At 41.3% G+C, this 16,860-nt stretch overlaps 2 protein-coding genes across 4 annotated transcripts in view; both read right to left on the bottom strand.

The window, feature by feature from the left end:
* LOC125271610 overlaps positions 1-16,860 on the bottom strand; it is a 99,255-nt gene that overhangs the window by 73,897 nt on the left and 8,498 nt on the right. The gene's annotated exons all lie outside the window — the stretch shown is intronic.
* LOC125271613 (B-cell receptor CD22-like) overlaps positions 1,077-16,860 on the bottom strand; it is a 55,182-nt gene continuing 39,398 nt past the window's right edge. Inside the window, exons 1-11 of one of the 3 annotated variants that reach the window (XM_048195726.1) lie at positions 11,567-11,710; positions 11,211-11,277; positions 10,466-10,819; positions 10,128-10,367; positions 3,356-3,610; positions 3,021-3,269; positions 2,844-2,937; positions 2,612-2,657; positions 1,851-1,928; positions 1,701-1,778; positions 1,077-1,554 (exon numbers count right to left, since the gene is read on the bottom strand). In XM_048195726.1, the coding sequence (XP_048051683.1) occupies positions 1,531-1,554; positions 1,701-1,778; positions 1,851-1,928; positions 2,612-2,657; positions 2,844-2,937; positions 3,021-3,269; positions 3,356-3,610; positions 10,128-10,367; positions 10,466-10,819; positions 11,211-11,265 (1,473 nt within the window). In that variant the 5' untranslated portion in view covers positions 11,266-11,277; positions 11,567-11,710 and the 3' untranslated portion in view covers positions 1,077-1,530. Of the gene's footprint in view, positions 1,555-1,700; positions 1,779-1,850; positions 1,929-2,611; positions 2,658-2,843; positions 2,938-3,020; positions 3,270-3,355; positions 3,611-10,127; positions 10,368-10,465; positions 10,820-11,210; positions 11,278-11,566; positions 11,711-16,860 lie in introns of those variants that run through there. The other 2 variants (XM_048195729.1, XM_048195728.1) reach the window with 2 other exon arrangements.

Raw genomic sequence — 16,860 nt, 5'->3', positions numbered from 1 at the left:
TTTTTTTTTTTTACCCCTACACCCTTCATCCCTTCGAAGCTCTCACTCCGGAGGGTAAACCCTTTGAAGGGATTGTCCGGCATTTGACTGGATTAGTTTATTGGATACTTTATGCATAAAAATCATTAATAATATCATAGTTTGATGTGGATTCAGCACCATGGACAGCAGCTGTCAGAGAAACATCAGCATCATTGATCATCTGCTTCCCTTCATCTCTGGTTTGGTCATAAAAACATCTGTATGAACAATGTCTGTATGTAATTATCAAATATTAGTTTCATTTCTCCAGATTCACTCTCTCTCTTTGAACACACAGGAGGTGTAAATCTGTACCATTTACATTTCATAATTTCAGAACACAAGGAAATTATGTTCTTTATCAACTACCATACAACACAACTACATAAAACTAATTCTATAAAACTAATAAATAAAGTTTAGTCATTGAAATTACAATATAGAACATAAACTTATATCTGCCACTAGATGGAGCCAGAGCTTTCAATAACACAACTGGTCATGTGTTTGCTGTAGGAGCTACAAATCTATAGGTGTGAGTGTGAATATGAAGATATGTGAGTGTGTCATCCTGTGATGGACCGACATCTGTCCAGTGTGTTTCCTGCCTACAACCTGAGACGCTGGGAAAGACTCCGGCCTCCCCATGACCCGACAGGATAAATGTATGGGATGTGTGGATGGATGAACAATACTGTGAGGGTTCTAGTCCTCCCTCTCTCTGACACTCTTATTTCCCCACCAATGTGTCCCTGATCCATGTTTCCAAACAAAATCATTCGGAAGACATCCAGATTTACTAAAAGATTACTTTAAAAAAAAAAACACTACTGTAATAAATATTCTGCTAAGATTTTATATTTCAGTATAATTCCTGCAGAAATTAAATGAGCTTTTATCAGAGTTGAAAGCAGTGTGTTAGCATTCAAAAAATCTGCTTCAAATATTGCAGATGGTAAAGTATGAATGACAAAAGTGTTTATGAATGCATTTTGTGTGAAAGCAATGAAAAATGATTCACAGTCACCAATTTTAATATAGATATTTTAAATGGAATCAATACTAAATAAGTAGCTTGTGAGTATCGATACATCAATAGGGACCATAAGGTTTGTACAAGCACATATTACAAATAAAACTGAACATTTAAAGGGAACACAAGAGCCAGAATAACAGAAGCTGATAATATTGAGCACTTTGAGAGCAAAAAACAACTTATTCCTTTATGAATGCACACAATTATGATTTTGTTCAGTATATCAGGGTAAAATGATCAACTATGAATTAAAAGCAGGAAAATGTTGTAAAATGAAAAGCATGGCTTGTTTGCTGAACATCACTTGTGTTTTGCTCTGTGAATTAATTTTAACATTTATATTTAAACAATAACAAGCTTTTAACTTTCATTTAATTCCTCTGTTACATCATGTTTCTCATCACTGATGATCCTGTCAATCACATGTGGCTCCGCCCACAGAGCTCAGGATTGGTTCCTTCATGCTCCACCTCTTACTGCAGCATCTTCCTGTTGATCTGAACAAACAATAAGATGAAGAAAGACTGACTGAAGTTCATCAACAACATTATAAACCTTTCACAAGATCCACAAATCAATCACACTAGAGCTGAAGAGAGTTTGATTGATGATATTGAGAAGAGCTGCAGGTTCAGACACTCACTGATGGATTCTCATGTTTAGAAAAGCTCTGAGGATCAAGAGTCCTGCAGGAGTCTTCAGGAGCTCTGGGATGAACCGTCTGTGTGAAAGAGAGAGAGATTGGTCATGTGATCATCTGTGATGGATCATCTGACTGTGACGTCTCACTTACTGTGAGTGTGTCGTACAGGTCAGAGGTCGTGGACTTGAGCTCAAGAGCTGTACATGTGTCTTCATTGGGATCAGAGATCTACAGGAGAGACAGAAGGACACACATCACAAAATATCACAATAATAAACAACATTATCAGTGATAGATTTACAAATATATACACATTAATGGAAACACAAAAAAATGACTGGAAAAAGATCCCTGACAGTGTTGAAAGTAAAGGGCTTTTTCATGGGACGCCGTTCACTTTTCTTGTCTTCTTACTGCCTCTCATGTGTACAGATGTACAGAAGCGGGAGCGTTTGCTCATCTGAGACGATTACTGAATAAATATTTTATTCCATGTTGTATGAAAACAAAAGGTATATGTTGCTTTCTCTAAATCTGAGCATAGCTGATATTAGACCATGTTTTTTGACCACATAAAAGATAAATGAATGATAAATGATTGTACGTGAATGAAGTCATCTCTGATTGGTCATGTATCTTGTACAAAACCCTTAATGGCTTGAATCATCATAAATTTGACTATAAATGATCATTAAGAGCTTAAACAGATTGGCTAAATTGACTAAAAACTTGCTAAGGCCATTCACAACTGTCTAATAAAATTAGGCTTGTTTCTTGATTTTTTTATATTATCGTACAAACTGGTTACTGACTGGATTGTGACTTTGAGAAAGTTTGAATCCCGTCGGTCTGTACAGTTACAGTCTGAAACACAGACAACAGCTGATGTGAATCATGTTGAGATGATTTACCTGTTTCGCTGTGAGATCTTCAGTTTGCTCATCCCTTCGTTTCCTGCTGTTGTAATGACAGACATTAATATCATATGGACTCTATTAAATTAAGAGAAAATATGAATGTTGATTTTAAAAATTACTAATAATTAAAAACACAACTGAGCAATTTCTTACATTAAATCAAAAGTGAACTTATTCAATACAAAACTGAACTTGTGCAACCACTGCAGTTTTTTATTGATCTCACATTATTAACAGGATGATGATGATGATGATGATGAACAATAATCCTCCAGATGTCGCTGTGATCACAATCACATTAATACCATCACCATGATGAACTGAAAGAGGAAGATCGTCATGATTAACTCTCCAAACTGATGAATGATGTGAAGATACAGGAGTGTGTTAATAAAAGCTTCACCTGTGACAGTTACAGCGTCTGATCTCCGAGATCCATGTTGATTGTGAGCCTGACAGTAGAAGCGTCCACTCTGTAGTGCACTGAAACTCTGTCCAGATCCAACAGCTGAGCTTTCATTCTCCTTAAACCAGCTGAAGTTCAGAGCAGGAGGGTTTAAATCACTGCTGCAGATCAGAGTCACTGAATCTCCTGAGCAAATCTGACCAGACTGAATGATGGAGATGGAGACTGAGACGCTCCTGGGAGGGTCTATAATGAATGAAAAAGAAATTTTAATGAATATTAGAAAATTATGAATTTGGATGTGATAAATGTGATGATGATCATTAACTCACACATGACGTTTAAAGTCACATTATCAGAGTATTTCTCTCCATGTTCATTGATGGATCTGCACTTGTATTCTCCACTGTCATCAGAGCTGATCTTTGAGATGCTGTAGATTCTTCCAGATCCTACAAACGTTCCTCTTTTAAACCAGCTGATTTCTGCAGGAGGGTTTGAATCACTGCTGCAGATCAGAGTCACTGAATCTCCTGACACTATTTCACCAGATGGACTGATGGAGATCACTGGATTCTCTGGAGGATCTACAGGAGAAATATGTAATATCAAGACTCCACATGAAAAATAAGAGTGTGAATAATACACTCTAAAAAATGCTGGGTTAAAAACATTGTCCATTGAAAATGGACAAACCCAGCGATTGGGTTGTTTTAACTCAGCGGTTGGGTTAAATGTTTGCCCAACCTGCTGGGTAGTTTTATTTAAACCCAACTGTTGTTTAAAAATTGCTATATGGCTAGCTTAAAATGAACCCAAAATAGTTGGGAAATTAAAAACCAGATGCAATTTGTTATGATACAGACGGCACGGAGACAGAGGTAAAAGCAAGTATGGTGGTTTATTTGAGATACAGCAATGAGCAGGTGAGTAAATGGTAGATGGAGAATTCAAATGAGAAGGTAGAGGTTTGATACTGTCCTTGTAATTGCAGATGGAGGTGGAAGTCGAGGAGATGGAGAATGATGAACGAGGAACACTCACACACACGGGAGGAGGAACACAGGAGGAGAACTGGAGACAACGGAGCGATAGGGATCGCTGGTAGCAGGTAAGTAGCAGGTAAGTAGCAGGTTGAGTCCTTGAGGTTCGCATACATGAGTCTGTACAACAAACGAGACCGGACAACTGGTGTGTGTGTGAGTGTGGGTTAAATAGTGCTGGTGATTGAGTGACTGATGATGTGCAGGTGTTGATGATCAGAACTCCGGTGATTGGGTGCGTGGATATTGACGGGAGGTGGAGCCTGACGTGTCTGTGACAGTACCCCCCCTCCCACGGCCCGCTCCTGAGGGCCGAGGACCCCGACGTCGTGGTGGCCGACCTCGAGGGCGTGGGGCAGGTCTGTCCGGGTGGCTGGAGTGGAAGGCTTGTAACAGGTTGGGATCAAGGATGTCGTTCCGTGGGACCCACGACCGCTCCTCTGGCCCGTAGCCCTCCCAGTCGACGAGGTATTCCAGGAGACCACCACGGCGCCGGGAGTCCAGAATTTCCCGAACCTCGTAAGCAGTCCCATCCTCCAGAAGAAGTGGAAGGGGGGGCTCGGCGGCTGCCACGTCAGGCTCTGTGGAAGGAGAGAGAGAAGGGTGGTGAGGTTTGAGTAAAGACACGTGGAAAGTGGGGTGAATCTTATACTCAGGAGGAAGCTGAAGACGATACGTGACGGGGTTGATCTGCTGAAGGATGGTGAATGGGCCAATGAAGCGGGGACTCAGCTTCTTGCATGGCAGACGCAGTCTGATGTCCCTTGTCGACAGCCAGACCTTCTGCCCAGGTTGGTAGTTGGGAGCGTTGGAGCGACGAAGGTCGGCTGTCATCCTGCGTCTGCGCAGGGCCCTCTGCAACTGATGGTGGGCTGAGTCCCACACCCTCTCGCTCTCCCGGAACCAGTAGTCGACGGCAGGAACGTTGGAGGGTTCCCCGTCCCAGGGGAACAATGGGGGTTGGTAGCCGAGTACGCATTGAAAAGGTGTTAATCCGGTGGAAGGTTGACGGAGAGAGTTCTGGGCGTACTCGGCCCAACCCAGGTACTGGTTCCAGGAGTCCTGGTGGCCGTGACAGAAGGTACGCAGGAAGCGGCCGATCTCCTGTATTTTCCGTTCCGTCTGCCCGTTCGTCTGAGGGTGGTATCCCGACGATAGGCTGACGGTCACACCCAGGAGCGACAAAAAGGCCTTCCAGACTCGGGAGATGAACTGGGGGCCCCTGTCAGATACAATGTCCTCGGGGATTCCATAGTAGCGGAAGACGTGGTTGAACATTAACTCAGCAGTAGTGAGAGCGGTAGGTAGACCTTGGAGAGGGATCAGCCGGCAGGCCTTGGAGAATCTGTCCACTACCACGAGTATGCAGGTATGGCCATCAGAAGGTGGGAGATCCGTCACGAAGTCCACTCCCAGGTGTGACCATGGTCGCTCAGGAACGGGCAGAGGAAGGAGCTTGCCGGCCGGCAGATGACGAGAGCTCTTCGAGATGGCGCACTCCCTGCAGCCCTGCACGTACCTTCTGACATCCCTGGCCAAGTTGGGCCACCAGAAGCATGCTTTGAGCAGCGAGAGGGTTCCATTGACCCCCGGGTGACCAGTGCCAAGTGATGAGTGGGCAGCGTGGATGAGTTGAGTGCGTCGTGCTCTAGTGATGTACTGGAGACCGGGAGGACAACCCGGCGGAGTGTTGGAGGAGGCATTGGAGGAGGGCAGTGTCTCTTCAGACCATTGGATGGGACTCACAAAGATGGTTTCTGGGAGGACGGTTTCAGGATCTTCAGATTTCTCATCAGGAGCATGGAGACGGGATAAGGCGTCAGCCTTGAGGTTCTTGGAGCCGGGACGATAGGAGATGGTGAAATCGAATCTTGAAAAGAACATGGCCCAGCGGGCTTGTCGGGGGTTTAGTCTTTTAGCAGCTTTAAGATACTCCAGGTTTTTATGGTCGGTTAAAACTTGGAAGGGGTGTTTGGCTCCCTCCAGCCAATGCCTCCATTCCTCCAACGCGAGCTTGACGGCCAGGAGTTTGCGGTCACCGATGTCATAGTTGACCTCCGCCGGGTTGAGCTTGCGGGAGAAGAAGGCGCATGGATGGAGTCTACTTGGTTGCCCCTGCTGCTGCGATAGTACCGCTCCCACTCCTGTGGTTGATGCGTCGACCTCTACGATGAATGGCCGGTTGGGATCAGGGTGGACGAGGAGGGGAGCGGTGGTGAAGGCTTCCTTAAGGGCTTCAAAGGCTTGTGTGGCTTCTTCGGACCAGGACAGAGACTTGGGCTGATGGCGTAGAAGGTTGGTGAGTGGGTAGACGATGGAACTGTAGCCCTTGATGAAACGGCGGTAGAAATTGGAGAAGCCTAAGAAGCGTTGGAGTTCTTTTATGGTAGTCGGAGTGGGCCAGGACCGGATGGCGTCCACCTTCCCCTCGTCCATCCGGATGCCACTGTGGTCAATGTAGTACCCAAGGAAGTGGACGGAAGACTGGTGGAAGGAGCATTTTTCCGCCTTGAGGAACAGCTGGAACTGCCGTAAGCGTTTGAGGACCTCCGCAACGTGGTGGCGATGTTCGGCCAGGCTCCGGGAGTAGATGAGGATATCATCGATGTATACCAGCACAAACTTATGGAGAAACTCCCGGAGCACCTCATGAATGAAATCCTGGAATACGGAGGGGGCGTTGACTAGTCCATAGGGCATGACCAGGTATTCATAATGGCCAGTAGGCGTGACAAAGGCGGTCTTCCACTCGTCCCCCTCGCGTATCCGGATGAGGTTGTACGCGCTGCGGAGTTCCAGCTTAGTGAACACAGTGGCACCACGGAGATGTTCCAGGGCCGCTGGGACGAGGGGAAGTGGGTAGCGGAACTTTATGGTGATTTTGTTGAGTGAGCGGTAATCAATGCAAGGCCGCAAGCCTCCGTCCTTTTTGGCCACGAAGAAGAAGCTGGAAGCAGCAGGGGAAGTAGACGGACGGATGTATCCTTGCTTGAGGGCCTCGACGATGTAGTCCTCCATGGCCTTCTCCTCCGGCACAGATAGGGGATAGATCCTTCCCCGTGGCACTGGTTCACCCGGTAGCAGATCTATGGCGCAGTCCCATGGCCGGTGTGGAGGTAGCTTGGAGGCTCGTTGTGGGCAAAAGACATCGCTGAAGGAGGCGTAACAGGCTGGGATGTCGATGGACCGTTTCTCGATGGGGCTTTCAATGGAGGTGGCATAGATGGAGATTTCTTTGGAACGTGGAGATGGAGGAACAGGAAACCCGGAGAGACAGGTAGAAAAACAGTGTTCGCCCCACTTCAGGATTTCGCCCGTGCGCCAGGAGATGGTTGGGCTATGCTGTTCGAGCCACGGGCGCCCTAGAACCACGTCAGCGGTGGATTCCTCCAGAACCAGCAGATGGATAACCTCGACGTGAAGGAGGCCTATGCGGAGTTGCAGTGGACCAGCACATCGGGTGATCTTTTTGCGGCTTAGGGGTTTTCCGGTAATGGAGTGGGCTTGATAGATACTAGGCGAAGGCGAGGTTTTGAACTTGAGTTGGCGGCAGAGGGACCCGGAGATGAAGTTCCCGGCTGACCCTGAATCGATGAGCGCAACAACTGGAACAGACATATTGGCAGCAGTAAGGGTTACAACGGTGGTGAGTGGTTTCATCTGGATTAAAGAGGGAAGGATGGAACTCACCAGCGGTCTTGGAGGACGTGTTGGGCATGCGGAGAGGACATGCCCGGGAGAGGCGCAGTAGAGGCAGAGGTTCAGGGTCAGCCGGCGGTGGCGTTCTGCAGGGGTGAGTCGGGAGTTTTCAACTTGCATAGGTTCGCTGGCTGGTGCTGGGGAGCTGACGGGTTCGGACCGACGGAGGAGAGGTTGAAGAGGTGGCTGGCCCTGGTGCTCTTCAAGACACGACTGCATACGAGTGCCTACGCGGATGGCGAGTTGGATGACGCGTTCGAGGCCGATGTTGTCCTCGTATGCAGCGAGATGCAATCGCAACTTTGGTTCTAACCCCTGGCGGAAGGAAGTGATGAGGGCTTGTTCATTCCATCCGCTACTGGAAGCCAGGGTACGGAACTGCAAAGCATAGTCACTCACAGCGTTAGATCCTTGCTTTAAATTATAGAGTTTCTCACCGACAGATGAATCCGAAAGGGGCTTTCCAAAGACTTCACGGAAGTGAGAGACGAAGGCTGAATAGGATTTCACCACGGGGTTCTTTTGAATCCAGAGTGCGTCTGCCCAACGGAGAGCTTTACCTTGTAGCTGCGAGATGATAAATGCGACTTTTGAGGTATCAGTGGGGTAAAGTTGCGATTGCATCTCCAGGACCAGCTCACATTGCAGGAGGAAGCCGCTGCAATCCTCCGCCGATCCTGAGTAGGGCGCCGGCCGGGCCATGGGACTGGCGTGCTGAGTTGGAAAGTGCAATGAAGAAGTGACTGGGGAAGCGGTGGCAGGTGCTGGTGACGGTGGTTGTGGTGGAGTGAGTGCTCGGCGCAGCGCGCTCACGAGCTCTTGGAAAGGATCTTGATGGCTCATGCTGATCTCTAGCCGTTGTTTATGGGTCCGGTCTTCTGTTATGATACAGACGGCACGGAGACAGAGGTAAAAGCAAGTATGGTGGTTTATTTGAGATACAGCAATGAGCAGGTGAGTAAATGGTAGATGGAGAATTCAAATGAGAAGGTAGAGGTTTGATACTGTCCTTGTAATTGCAGATGGAGGTGGAAGTCGAGGAGATGGAGAATGATGAACGAGGAACACTCACACACACGGGAGGAGGAACACAGGAGGAGAACTGGAGACAACGGAGCGATAGGGATCGCTGGTAGCAGGTAAGTAGCAGGTAAGTAGCAGGTTGAGTCCTTGAGGTTCGCATACATGAGTCTGTACAACAAACGAGACCAGACAACTGGTGTGTGTGTGAGTGTGGGTTAAATAGTGCTGGTGATTGAGTGACTGATGATGTGCAGGTGTTGATGATCAGAACTCCGGTGATTGGGTGCGTGGATATTGACGGGAGGTGGAGCCTGACGTGTCTGTGACACAATTAGAGGCAACAATAATAGACAAAAGGTGAATGTTTAATAATAAGCTTTGATATTTTATTAATATAAATTTAATAGTTTAATAGTTTATTAATATAAATTTATTAATAAGCAATTTAATAAATGTTTATTGTTTAATAATTATTCATTGAACATTAATAAATGTTCATTTCCAACATACTTTGGGTTAATTTTAATAAAGCAATACAGTCATTTTTAAACAATAGTTGAGTTAAATAAATCTACCCAGCAGGTTGGGCAAACATTTAACCCTACCGCTGGGTTAAAACAACCCAATCGCTGGGTTTGTCCATTTTCAACCCAACTTGGGTTGTTTTTAACCCAGCATTTTTTTAGAGTGTATGAACATGGTATATGGCATTTTTTTCCATTCTTAGTAATATTCAAGCTTTTGTATGTTGATACTGTTTTCTTAGCCTTTTTATATTTATTATATTGTTATGTTAATTATTCATATTCTATTTAGAATGCTATTTGGTATTTAATTAATGTGTTTTATTATTGATTCTCTGGTTAAAATGCAAACATTATTTGAGCTTTAAATGTGTTTCACGAGTTTGTGTGCCCATATAATCTTAGCGTGAGTGGTAAACGGATTTGGCTTGCTGTCTGCTATAGAGGAGCTCGGAGAGGATATTCTGCTCAGGCTCCGATTGCCCCCCATAACAGACAAAAATAGTACAAAAGGAGGAGAAGGGGAGGAGGAGGAGGGATGCCGAAAGAACTAACAACAGGAAGAGGTAAGATGCTGGTTTTATACCTTGGTATTAATTGGAAGATTAGATTAGATTAGATTAGATTAGATTAGATTAGTAACTGCTCCCAAAATTACATTTATTAACTTCACTTAAAATTGCATATATTGTTCACATCTTGTGCTGTACTGTTGAAACAGTATTTTAACATTGTTTTAATGATCAGCACAGTTTACTTCCACTTTTAAACAAAAAGAGGGACAAATAAACTCAAACTTCAAAGAATATACTGACATCTGATATTGAGTTGAACAGCAGGAGAGATGTAACCATCTACACCACAGCTATATCTGCTTGTATCTTCTCTGTTGACTCTCCCGAGGTCGAGCTGGTTTCCAATAATTCCTGTAGTTACTAGCTGTGAGTTTCTGTACCAGATGAATGTTGCTCTGTCAGTCAGAGTGCAGCTGCTTTTACATGTCAGACGGACTGAATCTCCCTCTGTCACTCTCTCAGGAGACTCCACCTGAAGATCTGAACACAACACACACATTATATCTAGTGCTGCTGTCATACACTGATTATTATTCAACATAATGCACAGAAGAAGAGAGAAACCTCATGAAAGTCACCTGTGACAGTAAGAGTCACTCCAGGTTTACCAATATATCTTCCATCATCTTTATCAGTGATAAATTTGAAATAGTACATGTGTGAATCCTTCAGTGTCACATGACTCAGTCTGATGGTGCAGTTCTGCTGTTTATCTCCCAGATTCTGAAGCCTCTGACTGTATTCAGGGTCCTCAGACAGATCTGGATACTCTTTACCCTTTTCTAATGGGCCTTTGGTCCAGAACACTTTCATGATCTGATGTCCAGTAGGGTATATATAAGTGCAGCTCATTATCACTGATGAGTCCTTTAGTGCACAGATGTGTGAAGGACTGTATCTCACACCCCAGCCACTCCACTGGCTACAAACTCCTGAAACACAACATTCACAAGGAAATAATGAAAATGCTCCTCTATGAAAACTTTATTTTACAAAACTGGTGTTTATGTAAATTGAGAATTACACGTATCATGTGTAAAATCTACAGACAGAAGGTGATGAAATTACAGGAAGCAGAAGTGTAAACGCTAAACATGAAAAACAGTTTGAACTAAATGTCAGAAGTTTCAGCAAGAAAAAAACGAAATAATATAATTTTATTTTGGATGCAACAAAAATATTTTAACACATTTTAGTAGATATTTTACTGCTGATCTTTTTCCCAGGGCTAACAGCAGGACTAACTGGACCAAGTTAATTAGTCACAATCTCTGTTTCTAATATTGAGTTATTATCAGTCACACATTTACAGGAGAGACTCACCTGGAATCATGAGCAGAAACAGCAGAAGAAGAGAAGGAGCTGGTCTCTGTGACATCACTGCAGGAAACTAAATCATTTACACAACAGTACAACATGTCAGCTTTAGCTTCAAAAACACAATAACTACTTCAGTCTATTGTACTGTAAACACTGTAAAAAAATGATAAAAACAACTTTAAAATCACGACTGTTAGCAGTTTTCCAGTGTTGAACCTCATGTAAAGACGACATTAGGCACACATGAGCTCTGGATGTTCAGAGATTATTATGAAAGAAAATGTTTCTCAGAAGTTTCTTCTGTGAATGGAGATTCATTAGTTATTCAATATTCATCACTGAACTAGTGTAACTCTTACCGTGTTGTAGTTTCAGACACAGCAAACAGACTCCAGGAGAGTGAACTGAAATGTGAGCTGAAAAATTTCTTCTGCTGTTTTTGCAATTATTTCCTTCCTCGTTTTAAAGTCTATTGGAGTGACCTGCCCCATGCCGAGACAGAAACAACCCAAATGAAACTACTTGCAAAGAATGAAAAAGTATGATTAAAAATTTACATGAATGATTAAAAAAAAAAAAAAAAAAATATATATATATATATATATAAGCATGACTGCAGATCTTTCATAATAATACTCAAATGAAGCTCTCAGTGTGAAGAGTATCTTCCTGTCACCATGATCAGTATTCATGAGGTTTCTGAATAGTTAGTGTTTGAAGAGGCGTGTCTGCTGTAAGAGATGCACTGCTATGATTGGCTGAAATAAGTAGGGCTGCCCTCGACTAAAGATTTTTCTGATCAACTAGTAGTCGTTCATTTTAAGTGATCAATCAGCTAATCTCACTTTTATTAATAAACCATATAAATCATAATAATGAGCCTTTAATTGCCTACATGAACTATCAGTGCTCAAGCACATGCACACTGAAGGCGCGATCTGTTTATTTTTTCAATGTGACAAAACTCAAAACTTTTGGAATAGTTTATATCTTCATATGGTAAACATCTTGATTTTTGCACTTTCAGTTAAAATATATAATCTGTTACTATAAAGGTAAAACTAATACTCCAATGATTTACATTGTTTTTTATTATTATTATTATTTGTTTGGAAACAAATACTATTCATAAGCAAAAATTCTCTTACTCTCAGCCTACTTTTTCATATTTCTTAATTGAAATGAATGCATTTCTCAGATGTCTAATAATAATAATAATAATAATAAAGTTGCTTTTTAATCTTGGTTTCAATAAAAGCCGTTTCTGGACTAACAAGGAAGTTTTCAGTTCTGACATTCTTATGAAGGCCTCATATATGTCAAAAGATTTGATTTCTCAATTCATGCCCACATTTAAAGAGAAGTAGTGTTTCATTTAGACTCGTGTGTTTGCACAATAAGATCAAACCATGTTTAAATGCATGTTCAGAAACATTTTACATGTCTTAAAGGGATAGTTCATCCAAACATGAAAATTATCCCATGATTTTCTCACCCTTGAGCCATCCTAGGTGTATATGACTATCTTCTTCAAAGTGGTTGGTCATGAACAACATGTTGCTCTATTAAATATTCAATCACATGAGAATTAAGACTAAGAAAAATAATAAGCATTAATGATTTAAGGAATCATTTATATCAAAAGAGAATTGTATGGCTTTTAGTTCATGTCTATCTGCTCTGAGAGATCAATATGCAAACAAAGTCACATAAACCTCTACCATATCTCCACATTGTCTTCTGAGAAAACGAGCTATAAAATTGATGATCAGGGCTGCGTTTAGCCCAGACAAAACGTTGCAACATGTTTTTCAAACGAAAATGGTGGTGCGTTGAACACCCTGTTCTGATGACGCAAGAGCTGAGAAGGCCATTCTCTGTGTTCTTTTTGAAGACTTTTTGGAGCCTGATGAAGTCGGTATAAATACATGTTTATACTGCAAAACACGCTCGATGTTACAGTCACTGCCCTTGCCATCCAGAATAAAAGAGATCACATTTGTAAATGACTTTACTTGGACCCATTGTGTGAGCTGTCTCTTTAATACCACGTGGTTTATATACATGTTGCTGCTGATTTGGCTGACATTTTTGACACACCCACCAAACAAGAGAAGACATATCTCAAACCCGTCGCACACCGTTTCCAGGAAACACAATAGGGTCTGGCTGCAGCCTGAGGGGGCGAGTGGAGCTCCACTCTCGCACAGGAAATACGTCACCTCCACTAGTTGAATTACTGTGTTTGCATTATTGTAAGGGTAGGTTTAGGGTTGGGGTAGGTGTAGACGTTAGTAAAACACAAGTGGTCCATGGTCTGCAGCCAGACCCTTCTCAGGAAACATGTCGTTCAACCCGGAAACCCCTGGTGATACACTGATGTTTGTCCAATCAAATGCTCTGATGAGTGAGAAAGTTCCTCCCCTAATCCATCTGACACTGACTAGACAGTATAAAATTAACACTTCATGTTCAAGACTGTGACGTAAAACTATTGGATATTTATAAAATAGACAAGCCCACTGACACGCCTCACCTAAACTTCCTGTTTCAAAAGAAACACACCAACATAGCACAGAAAACTGCTCATTAATCTAATTATATGATCCAAACAGGCCACAAACTTCAGAAGAAGATGAAATACTCTTTATATCTAAATTAAGCTGCAACTAGTTGCTTTAGCGCCTCAGAAGTTGAAATGAAACAGAGATTCACTGTGAATCATGAGCAGAAAGATCAGAGGAAGAGCAGGAGCCATTCTGACCAACATCAGCATCAAATATATCTATAATACAGTATAAATCATCACTCATATACTCATAAACAGTGTCTGTTCATCACTCTAAACAGCTCTTAGTGTTAGTAAGATCTTTGCTCATCTGAAGATTATTAATGCTCAACATCAGTGTGTGTAAATGAACTGATCATTAGATGTTCAGAAGATATTTCTCATGTCAGGAATCATGTGTTATATGAGCTTCATCTATAGAAATAATCATCAGTTTTTATTGAAGTATGAATGTGTTTGTCTTACCGTGTTGAAGCTCATCAGATCAACAGCAACCAAATGACTGACTGTTTTAACACAAGAAATTTAGCTTTAAATGGACAGATTGTGGTTAACACTGTTTATTAATGACCAGTGCTGGAAATATCAGTGTCCCTCCCTCACCATGAGAACAACATCACTGAACTATAACCAAAGAAAAATAATGATCTTTTCTTTAAGTTAATATAAATATAGTTACTCATTATATTTAGAGAACAGGATTGTATAACCAGACGTTCTGCTGGATATTTCACACTTATTATCAATGTTCCCTCTAAGCTGCGCGCGTGCGCGGCCGCGCAGAAAGGACAATTGCCGCACAGAGGACAGACTCAGACATGAAATCATGTGTGGGGAAGTCCAGTTGATTGTAGTTTAAATGAGAAATAATTGCAGTGTTCTGGTCAACCTCCATAGAGTTATTGTCGCTATAGAGTTAGAACCGGTGAATACGGTTTACAAGTTTCATAGAAAGAGAACGATTGAGAATACTGTCATGTTTGGGGACTAAATGCTTCAATACGAGAGGCAACGCGAAACGAAAAGAAATGTGAAATAAAACGTCATGTTTTAATGAAAAGTGGCGGAAATAATGGATGATGGGCACAGAATGCTAACAAAACATTTACAATCACACCCTCCACAGGTGTATGTGCAAACTCAAAATACATCAGTGATATATCTCAGTTTAAATAGATTTGTGTGGTGGTGGTGTGGGTTTCAGGGATGTTTAGACAACTATAAAAGAGTTAACATATTCATTAAAAAAAAAAAAAAAAAAAAAAAAATAGCTATCAGATCTGTTTAAATGCTTTAGTTTGTTTTCATATTATAATATAAAACAAATTTAAGTATTTAAACTGATATAATACTGTATATCAGTTTAAATACTTCAAGATTATATTTTATTATATTATAATTATAAGCCTAATAAAGAATTGATCTCACAAGGGGATTCTTTAGGGCTCCTTGCAAAATCTTGAAACCTCCTGGTATAGAAAATCTAATATGCTGATTTGCTGCTCAATAAACATTTATGATTATTTTCAATGTTGAAAACAGTTGTGTACTTTTTTTTTCAGGATTCCTTGATGAATAGAAAGTTCAAAAGAACAGCATTTATCTGAAATACAAAGCTTCTGTAGCATTATACACTACCGTTCAAAAGTTTGGGGTCAGTAAGAATTTTTATTTTTATTTTTTTGAAAAGAAATTAAAGAAATGAATACTTTTATTCAGCAAGGATGCATTAAATCAATCAAAAGTGGCAGTAAAGACATTTATAATGGTACAAAAGATTATATTTCAGATAAACACTGTTCTTTTGAACTTTCTATTCATCAAATAATCCTGAAAAAAAATATTGTACACAAATATTTTGTACAATTGTACACATTAAATTTCTTGAGCAGCAGATCAGCATATTAGAATGATTTCTGAAGGATCATGTGACACTGAAGACTGGAGTAATGATGCTGATGCTGAAATTCAGCTTTGCATCACAGGAATAAATTACTTTGTGAAATATATTCAAATAGAAAACAGTTATTTTAAATTGTAATAATATTTCACAATATTACTGTTTTTACTGTATTTTTAATTAAATAAATGTAGCCTTGGTGAGCAGACGAAACTTCTTTTAAAAACATTAAAAATCTTAGTGGTTCCAAACTTTTGGACTGTACTGTATATATATATATATATATATATATATATATATATATATATACAAGCCATATACTCAGTAAAAAACATTTTACTCTTTAAGCAAGAGGAGTACAAAACATATGCCAACATGATATCCAAGGAGGCCCAGAGGGCCTACAACTCACAGACACGTGGCGCCAGCTAGTGTCAACTAAAAGTTCTAGGAGTCCAGCACAAACCAACAAGCCGTATACTCAGTAAAACACCTTTTACTCTCAAAGTGAGAGGAGTATAACATACGCCATCATGTCCTGTAGGAGGCCCAAAGACGGCCTACGACTTTAGACAGACACAAAGCGTTAGCTCGTGGCAGTGCCAATGGCCACTAAGCAATGTACTCAGTAAAACACCTTTTACTCTTTAACCCTGTAAAACCCACATATAGAAAAAAAAGAGCAAAATTTTTTTTGACCACTCAGATATTGTTTTAGGAGGCCTCTGATGTATAAATTAAAGATTTTTCAAATTTTTTACTTTTTAGTAAGTTTTTAGGGAAACGTTTTAATATTGCAACGTTGGGCCTATAGTAGCAGAATTTCTGTATTTGTGCTCACTTTGTCTGAACAGATATACAGAGCATTTAAGCATTCATTTGCAGGGTTAATAATCACACAACAATCATATTTTTTACGAATAAGCATTTATTAATAAAAATATTGGAAAAATTTGTATTTATAAAACTTTTTCTTCTATCACTTTCAATGTGGTTTGAATTAAGTCTGTGTTTTGCATTTTTTAGTCCCTAATACACTTGCTACACAGTGTATTTGTGTATCCGTTATTGCAGTGTCTGCAGCATCCTCTCTTCGTCTTTACTGTGAAATTTGCAATCATGTATTTGCATACATCCAGCGGATGGTAGTCCGATGACATCTTGGCATTCTAAAATGGATGGAA

The sequence above is a fragment of the Megalobrama amblycephala genome, linkage group LG7 (assembly GCF_018812025.1).
Source record: "Megalobrama amblycephala isolate DHTTF-2021 linkage group LG7, ASM1881202v1, whole genome shotgun sequence".
NCBI classification, from domain to species: domain Eukaryota; kingdom Metazoa; phylum Chordata; class Actinopteri; order Cypriniformes; family Xenocyprididae; genus Megalobrama; species Megalobrama amblycephala.
This window is presented reverse-complemented; position numbering and strand designations above follow the sequence as displayed.